At 37.4% G+C, this 12,173-nt stretch overlaps 1 protein-coding gene across 2 annotated transcripts; it reads right to left on the bottom strand.

Annotated features, from left to right (window-relative positions):
• Nucleotides 1–1,661: 1,661 nt before the first annotated feature.
• LOC107691090 (thyrotroph embryonic factor-like) lies at nucleotides 1,662–11,288 on the bottom strand. 2 transcript variants are annotated; one of them, XM_016489570.1, is made up of 5 exons: nucleotides 10,743–11,288; nucleotides 8,914–9,109; nucleotides 6,790–6,953; nucleotides 4,434–4,654; nucleotides 1,665–2,723 (listed from the first exon to the last, which is right to left on the bottom strand). In XM_016489570.1, exons 1-5 carry the CDS (start codon nucleotides 10,855–10,857, stop codon nucleotides 2,508–2,510), a joined length of 912 nt encoding a protein of 303 aa, XP_016345056.1. In that variant the 5' UTR covers nucleotides 10,858–11,288; the 3' UTR covers nucleotides 1,665–2,507. The 2 variants fall into 2 exon arrangements, with proteins under 2 accessions (XP_016345057.1, XP_016345056.1); XM_016489571.1 differs by lacking the exons at nucleotides 8,914–9,109; nucleotides 10,743–11,288 and having other exon boundaries at nucleotides 1,662–2,723; nucleotides 6,790–7,275.
• Nucleotides 11,289–12,173: the final 885 nt, after the last annotated feature.

Consider the following 12,173-nt stretch of genomic DNA (forward strand, 5'->3'; position numbering starts at 1 on the left):
GCATCAGCTGAACTAATAAATGTTGAATGTTTTAGTATTTGCTGTCTTTCAGCACCACATGAACTAAACCTGATCATCGTTTTCCAACATGATTTGAAACATGGTTATTATTGTTAACTAAAACCATTTTTTTAAATGCTTTTTAGCAATATTTCTCATTTTAATTCAGTTTAACTTGATGTACTAACATAAACAAAAAATAATATAACCATTAATAAATGGTCCTACAAATAGTTTTTCTTTAAACATTTACATTTGGGGGTGAAATATGAACAAGACATGATCAAGTTATTTTTATACATTTATAAAAAGTAAAAAAAAATATAAAAGAAATCAACAAAATCTTCTACAATAAACAATCTCTTTCTCTGTAAAATATTTAGAAAATGAATGACATGAAATATAAACTGATTTCATATTCAACAATATATAAAAACACTCAAGTGTGAGGATGATTGTTACGTAACATCATACTGAGAATAATAACAATGAACCGACTCAATAAAGGAACACACACACACACACACACACACACACTCTCACACACGCGTGATGTCATCAGCAGCAGCCAATCACAGCGCAGATCCATCACGACCTCAGCAAGGTCAAATCACTGAGATCCAGCTTTATTAACATGCATGATATGGGATGCAGTCATAACATACTGGTTACACCAGAGGAAAGTGACTTTATAAAAACAACAGCACTCTTTAAAAAAACAGTTATTTTCAAAATGTGTTCATATATTGAAAGTTACATGTTTTAATAAAGACACAACCAAGTCAAAATGCTACATTTGAGTTTCATAGAGTCCAACGCAGAACTCGACGTCTTTTATATAACACATTATAACAAAAACTAAATTCACAATTCAGTTTCAATCACAAAATTGGCCTATAAAAACAAACACAAACAAACTTCATTTTGTACATTTTAAACACTGATTGACAGGAAAGGTTTGTGTGTTTGGTTTATAGAATGAAATCAAACAGGAGTAAAAAGAGTTTAAAACAACAAAACTATCAAAGAACGTGACAGATAAGAGTTTTTATCTCCATATATGGAAGAGGACACGCCCACTGCACAGCATCACCATGACAACAGCATGCACTAACGACTCGTCAATATACAATAGATTCACTTCAAACCCGTTGAAAATAAACAATCTTGATGACTTATGACAGTTTTTATAATGCAGTATATATGTGTGTGTGTGTGTGTATATATGTTATAACTATTATATACTACAACAGTGAAATGTATAGATTTTAGATGGTTATTTTGTTGACATTATCTATATAGTTATTGTAAAAAAACATGATCTGTAAAAAACACATATATAACACTTTGTGGTGTTCATTCATTTTTTTGAGCACTGAAAACAAACCATGATAAGTGTAATCTATCAAAATCCATAAACACTGGAAGCACATTATTACTTCTGCGTTTTTAAATACACTAAACGTCAGGAAAACCGGCGATAAACGTGAGACTCTAGTGCTGCTTACGCTAATGTCATCGACTGGAATAAATCACGCTCACGCCACAATGGTTTTACCAATGCAACAATTTATCTAAAAATGCATTATTATTATTATTATAATAATTAATTAAAAATGCAAAAATGAATCCGCCATTGGTAAGAATAAAAAAAAAAAAAGTTTTTTTTACATAGAAATTCATTACGCTTGTGTTTTAACGGATGCTGAGCTGCCCGAATAAAAAATAGTTTTAAATAAATAAATAAAAAACACTCATCAGAAACATCTAATCTGAGGTAAAGATGCATCACACATTATTCCCCTGGATTAAACCCTGAAAACAAACCAGATCCAGTTGATCAGTCACTCACAGTTAAACTCCAGCGCAGACGCTCGCATTACAATAAGCGCCCGCTTAACTGCCGTGAAGATGCGTTTGAACGAAGCACAGTCGCTATAGAGTTAATCTGCATGACAGAAGTGTCGCTTTTCACATGGTAAGGTCATTCTGGAAGAACGACGACACTAGCTGACGGATACAAGCGTATATTTACAGACTCCGCCTTCACAGACCGTCTGATTCGCACTTGCTCTTCAAGTGCACTCGCTTTCGTGGAATAAAGAAAATAATCGCTTCATATCGAGAGTCATGCACTTGTTTTCTGCGAAAAACCTCTCGTACACAAACATAAGACGACGCGTCAAGTGCAAAAAACAGGCTTAAAACTAGCTGAAAATAGTCTTGTGAAAAAAAAAAAAGTCACGTTTTTTTCACGGTCAAGATTGAACGCTAGCTGTGCGACTTCTCCATTCGGCCACTTTATCTCGTCTTCATACCGAATGAGAGGGCAGAATATGAGGTATGAGGAGGTCAAAGGTTATGTTGTGTTATCATGTGTTTTGTGTCTTCTAGCCCCTTCAAACATCCTCTTAAAAACACGACCTCCCGCTCGGCGCCGCATTATACCCACAATCCCCGGCTGTGTAACTGCGGTGTGAATTATAAGGGAGACTGAAGCGTGTCCCTCACAGTAAGCCGTATTTGGCCTCGTACAGCAGCATGATCTTCTTGCAGCGGCCGCAGTCTTTGCGCAGCTCGGCCACTTCCTGTCTCAGCGCGGCGTTCTCCCGCTCCAGGAAGGAGGAGCGGACGGCGATCTGGTTCTCTTTCAGACGCCGGGCATCTCGCGAGCGCTTCGCCGCCATGTTGTTCTTCTTCCTCCACGACCAATACTTCTCATCCTGCAGAGAAACGCAAGCATCTCATTAATGAAGCCGCTAAAACATGCTTTAGCTTTAACTTTACGTTTCATGTCGTAACATTTACAAAAACATACGCTAACTGTATTACGAGAAAGCATCAGCGATTACATTTTAAATTTAAATTCATGTGCAATACAGCGTGTCCATCTGCATTTTCAGCAGCCTTGGTTCCCGAAGTATTTACTTTTTTCCTATAATGATTTTAAAAAGTATTTGTTAAAGCATTATAAAGCAATAAGCCCCAAGATGCCATGGTTTACAGTGAATTTATAACAGCTAAGGGGCGTGTTATAACAGCTAAACCACCTTAGCTGTTATAAATTCACTGTAAACCACGGCTTCATGGGGCTTATTGCTTTTATAAAACGGTTATTCCATATACGTAGTAAGGTTTCACAAAATAAAACAGAGCAAATAAAGTGTAATGATAATGCCGTGGTTCCAACAAAGTGGTTGCCGAGCAACAGACAAACGTGAACAAAGGTGTGTGTTTGTAGAGTAATTTACAACAGCTTCGAACGCAGCTCAGCCAATCAGAATCAAGGACCAGAACTATCCATTTTATAATAAGCCATAATCCATATCAACCAGCTACAATGAGCATCACAACATTACAAACTTAGTTTTTTGGTCTGACTTTCAAATAATTCTATGCTTCAAATCAATGATAAAAGGAATTATTTACAATGCCATTAAGTATTTCAAGCAATGTAATAAAATATAAAAATAGCTAATTGCTGAAGTTGTTTGTTTTGAGAATAGAATCAATGTAGTTGAGGTTTATTGTATAAGATGTATACACATATTAGTGTTATTTTAGCATCATTGATATAATATTATAATTTTCATTAATATTTTAAATAAATTTTTATACATTTTAATTTTACTTTTTTATTTTGTTGCGTTTTTTTCCATTATTATTAAAATAGATCTATATAGTTTTCTATTCATTTTATTTACATTTTAGTTATTTTTGTACTACATGTTAAACTTCAGAAAAATTAGAAATGTTTCCTTGGCAACTAGCTGAAATAAAATAAGCTTTTAAAATATTTGATTTAATTTAACGTTTATTCCACTTGAAGTAACAAAAATATTTTTTTTAGATAATGATAATAATTAACCTAATTTTCCCAATTCATGTTTCAGGTCTTATTGTGAATAATTCATCGGTGTGCATTATTCAAACAAATAAATTAATTAATGAAATTAAAAAATAAAAACAATTATGATATGATCCATATTGGTACCAAATACCAACTTTACATTATCAAATCAGTTTGTGATGGATAAAAAGTCCTGCTCTACATTTTTTTGTCCAGTTTATCTGGAAAAGTCACATAGCACAAGTAAAATGGACTGCAAAGAGTACTTCATGTTGACTTCAAGACGACGGATCAATTAGAAGAAGCTGACAAACAACTAAAGTTCATCCAGTGATCAGCAGCATGACAGTATGAGCTGCTAGTATGATTGCTAAATAGCAGCATGTTAACTTAGAAGAATCAAATTTGTATTCATTATCATTAAAATACATTTCCTGGATGATGAACGACAGGCCCGGGTGTCCAAACGTGTCACGAGAGCCACAGGTTTGCGACCATATTACTGTTTTCTGATGTTTCTGTTCATAAACTCATTCTGAATGACTGAATATTTTCGGTAAGTTCTCAAAGGGTTCAGTCTCACCTTCGCCTCTTCAAGAACAAACACTTTCTTGGCTTTCTTGATCATGGGCTGTGGTTTGAGCTCGTCCACAGAGAAGCGATGTTTCCGTGGATTGAAGAGCTCTCCTCCGGGAACGCTGGACAGCACCAGATCTGTGGGATCCGGCTGGAAGGCCACGCTCACCTCGATCTCCTCTGGGTCGATCGGAGTGGGTGTCACACGGTCGGGGCCGGCTTTGGCTTCTAGGAAGGTAAAAACAGAGCGATGTACAGCTGCTCTAATATAACCATCAGATTAAACACATGACTAGGGTTGCACGATAAATCAAAATGAAATCGAGATCGCGATTCGACAGAAGCTGCGATTGTCATGCGTATCTTTCAGTGAAGCACGGTTCTGTGATCAGCAGTAAATCTCCATCCAAAGGCCAGAGGGCGCTCTCGTGCTGAAACTCCAAATACGCCTCGCAGAAGAAACCCAGAAAATGCCTAGAGTAAAAATATGTTATTAAATTTGGTATTTTCACATGCTTTGAGATGGAGCAGCATTTACTTCACAGAGCCATAGTTCGCTGAGAAGCTATGCAAACAGCTGTCATTATCGCGAACGATTTCATAATCGCGCAATAAAATCGTCTGTGATTTTCATGACCAGAGTAAATAACTGTGCCCTGACAGCATACAATCCTCATGTTCACTCTCAGTACGACATTTCAGTGTGAATGAACCTGATGAAGATTCGTCAGACAGCAGAAACCAACATCAGTCAGTCAACAGGTCAAACTAACTACCAGCTGCTAGTTGAATTTCTGCTGGTTTAACTGTGTTTTGACTGGTAAGTGAATGGTTTGTAGGTTCAAACCGCATGGATTGATGTAGAGATGAGCGCTTATATTACAGTAACAACTACAAAATGTTTCAAGATAAAGTACCTTGTGTTAATACCTATTTTTAGATAAACCAGATAATAAAGCAATAAGCCCCGTGAAGACGTGGTTTACAGTGAATTTATAACAGCTAAGGGGTGTTGTTAGGAACGATGCGAAGCGGAGCTGTTATAAATTCACTGTAAACCACGGCTTCACGGGGCTTATTGCTTTTATAAAACGGTTATTCCATATACATAGTAAGGTTTCACACAATAAAACAGAGCAAATAAAGTGTAATGATATAAACAAAAACAGTATTCTTCCACCAAACAATGTAGTTCCTCAGAAACAGTTGTGGTTCCAACAAAGTGGTTGCCGAGCAACACAAATGTAAACAAAAGGTGTATGTTTGTAGAGTAATTTACAACAGCTTCGAACGTGGCTCAACCAATCAGAATCAAGGACCGGAACTATCCATTTTATAATTCATATTTTAATTTTCTCTTTTTATTTGGATCTTGATGGAGTTTTTTTTGTTTTGTTTTTTCACCATGGAATACAAAAGTAATTACAACTTTTTATCTCACAATTCTGTTTTTTTTTTTCTTTAAGCCACAGAAAAAAATAAATTGTAATTATGAATTTTTATCCCGCAATTCTGACTTTTTTTTTCTCAGAACTGCCAGTTTATATATTGGAATTCTGAGTTTATATCTTACAATTCTGACTTTTTTTTTCTTGAAATTCTGAGTTCATATCTCGGAATTCAGAATTTTTTTTCTCAGAATTTCCGAGTTTGCTTCTCAAAATTCTCTTTTTCATGCCACGGAATAAAAACAAATACAGTAATTGCAAAATTTTTATCTCAATTCTGAATTCTGACCAAATTTGAGATGTAAACTCATATTTGCAAGCAAAAACGTCTTTTTTTTTTAATTCTGTGGTAGATATAAGCTTCTTTAGAAATCATATTTTGACAAACTGTATGAGACACATTTAAAGCGGATTCCTGTGACACACATCAGATTAGGTCTACAGTAGATCAATACAGCGAGTTGTGATGTTACTCAATGACCAAAAACAACTAAACTACACACAAGCTCTTCCTCACCTTGATCAGAGACGCGTCTGTTCTTTACCATTACTGCACGCTTTGTGTCACATGTAACGAGAAGCAGTCATGCAGACTTAAAAAACACACATATAAACCTGTAAACAGAGCATGTTACCGGCCTCCTAATGTGAAGCGTTCGCTCATGTTGCTGACCTCAAGGTTGCAGCTTTAACAAATGATTCATGGGAGTTATTTGACAAAAACCCGGTCAAATGTGGAGGTGTACTAAAGACATCTACAGACCTTCTACCATGTCCAACAATTTTAACCTCCACATCACCCATCCCAAACATCTGCTATCGAAAAACAGTATTTGTGAAGCTGCTTTGAAACCAGTTATTCGAGCTACAGTCTCTAGTTGATCAAAAACAATGAAACGTGCTTGTATGTCTCACCTGCTGTCGTCTCAATGTTCACAGTGAGCGAGTCGTCCTCAGACTCTTCGTCGTCCTCGTGTTCCTCCTCAGGCATCTGCGGGACGGTCGCCGGCTCGTCGGAGGGTGCAGATAAAGCCTGTGTGTCTCCGGCTCGCGGACACTTGCTCAGCTCCTCCTCCAATGTGATGGGAATCTCGTTCTCCAGCAGGAACTCGTCCAGGTCCATGTACTCCAGGTGGAAGGTCTCGCCGTCATACGGGATAGTTTTGTCCCAGATGGCGGGGGTGAGAGAGGCCGAGACGCTCCCCGTGCCCCCCGAACCACCGCCGCCGCCTGACGTCCCATCGCAGGTCGAACCCTGTTTCTCCTTCTCGATATCTGTCAAATATCGTAGTAGGTAGGTAGTAGAAATTTCAATGCCAGCTAGAGTAAGCTTACACATTTCCTGCCAGTTACATGGGAGTTTCATAAATGCAATAAAATAAAACCAAACAAGATAAAAGAGAAAATACAATACATTAAAATCAAAACAAGATGCTTTAAATTTACATATTTTACATAAAGTAGCAAGTGAAATTAGTTTTTATAAAACAGAGAGTTCCGGTCCTTGATTCTGATTGGTTGAGCCAAGTTCTAAGCTGTTGTAAATTACTCTACAAACATACACCTTTGTTTACTTCTGTGTGTTGCTCGGCAACGACTTTGTTGCAACCACGACTGTTTCTAAGGAACTACACTGTTTGGTGGAAGAATACTGTTTTTATTTATATCATTACACTTTATGTGCTCGGTTTTATTTTGTGAAACCTAACTACGTATATGGAATAACCGTTTTATAAAAGCAATAAGCCCCGTGAAGCCGTGGTTTACAGTGAATTTATAACAGCTAAGGGGTGTTGTTAGGCATGACGCGAAACTAAAGCAATAAAGAAGCCGTGGTTTACAGTGAATTTATAACAGCTAAGGGGTGTTGTTAGGCATGACGCGAAACTAAAGCAATAAAGAAGCCGTGGTTTACAGTGAATTTATAACAGCTAAGGGGTGTTGTTAGGCATGACGCGAAACTAAAGCAATAAAGAAGCCGTGGTTTACAGTGAATTTATAACAGCTAAGGGGTGTTGTTAGGCATGACGCGAAACTAAAGCAATAAAGAAGCCGTGGTTTACAGTGAATTTATAACAGCTAAGGAGTGTTGTTAGGCATGACGCTTTCGCGTCATGCCTAACAACACCCCTTAGCTGTTATAAATTCACTGTAAACCATGGCTTCGCGGGGCTTATTGCTTTTATAAAACGGTTATTCCATATACGTAGTTAGGTTTCACAAAATAAAACAGAGCAAATAAAGTGTAATGATATAATAAAAACAGTATTCTTCCACCAAACAATGTAGTTCCTCAGAAACAGTTGTGGTTGCAACAAAGTGGCTGCCAAGCAACACACAAAATAAACAAAGGTGTATGTTTGTAGAGTAATTTACAACAGCTTCGAACGTGGCTCAACCAATCAGAATCAAGGACCGGAACTCTCTGTTTTGTACTTGTACAACTAAAATAGCTTCTCATTCAATCAAATCAGCCTTGATTGACTTGCATTATTTACTGCTGTTCGCCATTTTCCAAATTTGTGTTTGCTCATAGTTTTGGGTAGTAGCTAGTCGATCTAACCAACGCCAAAATAGGTATATATAAGAAAAACAGAGAAGAAAAGAAAAGAAGAAAAATGTCAAGACTTACCTTTTTCATGTCCAGATGATGCATTCAACACTATGGAGAAATGCTGCATCTGTGAGTTTCTCTTCTGAGAAGGCCATTGATGTATTTTGGCTATATATGCTGGAGGAGACCAATGTTTCCAGGAAACACTCAATGTGATCACTTCCCACATATTTAATGCTATCTGAACAATCATTGGGCTAAAAAAATTTTTTTAAATAAGAATTAAAAAACAAACAAAAAACACTATAGTTCAAAATGTTTGGGTTAGTAAGATCAGTAATAGCTACTTCATGGATGCATTACATTGATCACATAGTGATAGTAAAGACTTTTACATTGTTACACATTCTATCTACAATAAATGTTTATTTTAACTTTCTAAGTAAAATCCGTCTCGCGGACACTTTCTCAGCTCCTCCTCCAATGTGATGGGAATCTCGTTCTCCAGCAGGAACTCGTCCAGGTCCATGTACTCCAGGTGGAAGGTCTCGCCGTCATACGGGATAGTTTTGTCCCAGATGGCGGGGGTGAGAGAGGCCGAGACGCTCCCCGTGCCCCCCGAACCACCGCCGCCGCCTGACGTCCCATCGCAGGTCGAACCCTGTTTCTCCTTCTCGATATCTGTCAAATATCGTAGTAGGTAGGTAGTAGAAATTTCAATGCCAGCTAGAGTAAGCTTACACATTTCCTGCCAGTTACATGGGAGTTTCATAAATGCAATAAAATAAAACCAAACAAGATAAAAGAGAAAATACAATACATTAAAATCAAAACAAGATGCTTTAAATTTACATATTTTACATAAAGTAGCAAGTGAAATTAGTTTTTATAAAACAGAGAGTTCCGGTCCTTGATTCTGATTGGTTGAGCCAAGTTCTAAGCTGTTGTAAATTACTCTACAAACATACACCTTTGTTTACTTCTGTGTGTTGCTCGGCAACGACTTTGTTGCAACCACGACTGTTTCTAAGGAACTACACTGTTTGGTGGAAGAATACTGTTTTTATTTATATCATTACACTTTATGTGCTCGGTTTTATTTTGTGAAACCTAACTACGTATATGGAATAACCGTTTTATAAAAGCAATAAGCCCCGTGAAGCCGTGGTTTACAGTGAATTTATAACAGCTAAGGGGCGTACCTAACAATGTAATATATAATCTCTTAATTTTTCCTCTTGGTTTCGATGTGAACTTGGAGCCGAACATGTTCTTGACAGGTTTTGTGAAATTCAGACCTTCAGACACCCAACTTCACTCTAATTTTCTGCAGTATAAATAAACTGTTCGCATGGCACATATTAGTTCGTCTAGCTGTGTTAGTTATTGGTTTAAAAGTCAGAAAGGATGAGAAAAGAGTTTAACGGATTGGCAAGCCAAGAGATGCCCTAATGTGGGTCATTATAACGCAAGATGATTACAATATTATTAAAAATGTCCATAAAGGGCAGGTCAGTCTTTAACATGGTAAGAGGACCAAGATGGACACACTGTATGTCTATAAAACGTGATAAATAACTAAAATACTCTCTTCAATGCCAGCACGAATATAACTGACAAATCTACAGATCCTGAATGAGTTTAACTTTACAGAAGAGAAGAAAACACTAGCATTAGTGTACCATATTACAACCACGGTTCTTCTCCATTATTAATATGATTATGATTTAGCAGACACTTTAGAAATCTTCACTGAGGTCCCATGTAAATGCACCATATGCAATGAATCAGGTAAATTGTTCCTAAACATTTTGACCAATACATTTCCAGGAACTCCACATTATATTAATGGTGTTTATATATAATTCTTGTACCATGGTATTTTTATGGTACACAAAGGTTGTTCAAAAAATACCATGGTACTTCCACACAGTACATGCCAAAGTAACCACAGTATTACCATGGTACTTTTGCATCGTCTGATACATAATTTCACCATTGTTTTTAGGATGTTAGCCATTCTACAGGTGTTAACACTAAACACAACTTCTTCAATTCGAGGTTCTTTTCTAAAGCAATGCACAGATACAGGTAGACACGTGTATCGTGGTATTTTTGAAGTAACCACCGTGCAAAAACGTAAATATATTAACATGCATGCATCGTCGATTAAGCAGCACTTTTTGTCTGCGGGAACGTTCTGTTCTTTTGAGCGACCAATGAGCGCGCAGCTGGAGGTGACGCGAGCGCACGACTACTGAACGGAACGCTTTGAACGTGTCGAGTTGCGTTTTGGCAGGTTTATGGTTCTTACCGTCGTCTTGATCCTCCAGTATGTTCGGAGGAGGAATATTCATGATCTTCTTCAAAACAAAAGCGGACGACTTCTGCGAGTCGATGGCCACCGTCACCGACGCCTGTCCGGGCATGATTAGCGCGATATTATCCGAGAAAATACACAAACGTCGCTTGTATCTGTCAATCCTCCCGTTTCTGTTTGAGAAAACACACAGCGCCGTAGCGACTCCACTCCAGTGTACTGCGATAAGCACTCACATATTCATGAGGAACGCGCTGATTGGTGATCTCGCCAACGGCTCATGAATATTTAAACAGGCCGGGGCGGATTCTCGCTCTCTGATTGGTCAACTGTTAATGCAGCGCTACAATAATGAGCGGGATGAAGCGGACGAGCCTCTTTGTTCAGAAAACAATCGAAGAATGTCATTAATGACCCTGAAAACGGAAAACAGTCGAAATCGACGTAACATTTGGATTTATTAACTGTAAATGCATTGAAAAGGGCAAATGAATTGTTACTCTCTTATATTTACACAAGTTAAGGCTAAGATATGCGATTTTTAAGTTAACTTCACAGTACATTAAAACATAACTATTAAACACAACAAGGCCCGGTTTCACAAACGGGGCTTAGCTTAAGCCAGGACTAGGCCTTAGTTAAATGAAGATATTTAAGCAACTTTTACAAAAATGCCTTAGAAGAAAACATTACAGGTGTGCATCTTGACACAGAACAATGACACTGACATATTTTAAGATATGCCAGAGCAAGATATTTTCAGTTGAGACAGCTCAAACATGCATTTTAGTCTGGGACTAGCTTAAAGGGATAGTTCAACCAAAAATGAAAATTCTGTCATCATTTACTCACCCTCATGTCAGTTCCAAACCTGTATGAGTTACTTTCTTATGTTGAACATAAAAGAAGATATTTTGAAGATTGCTGGTAATCAAACAGTTGGTGGTTGCCATTGACTTCCATAGTAGGAAAAAAAAAAATACTATGGAAGTCAATGGCAACCACCAACTGTTTATCCTCAAATAAAAAAAGTGCTTGGGGCTATTTATTAGATGTCTACTAATAAGAATTTTAAGTTATATAATTTTTTCATTAGCTCCTTTTCGGGGTGAAATTTAAAGGGATAAGATTTTGTGTTCCAATGATATATCAAAATACTTAAAGGGGTCATATGATGCGATTTCAAGTTTTCCTTTCTCTTTGGAGTGTTACAAGCTCTTGGTGCATAAAGAAGATCTGTAAAGTTGCAAAGACTAAAGTCTCAAATCCAGAGATATTCTTTATAAAAGTTAAGAGTCAACCACGCCTACCTAAAACGGCTCGTTCTAACACGCCCCCACATATCTACGTCACTATGTGGAAATATTAGCATAATGCCGCCCAAATGTGCACGCAAAGAAAGAAGGCGTGGTTTCAGGAACAGCA

Source organism: Sinocyclocheilus anshuiensis, unplaced genomic scaffold, assembly GCF_001515605.1.
Source record: "Sinocyclocheilus anshuiensis isolate Anshui unplaced genomic scaffold, SAMN03320099.WGS_v1.1 scaffold30, whole genome shotgun sequence".
In the NCBI taxonomy this organism is placed as follows: domain Eukaryota; kingdom Metazoa; phylum Chordata; class Actinopteri; order Cypriniformes; family Cyprinidae; genus Sinocyclocheilus; species Sinocyclocheilus anshuiensis.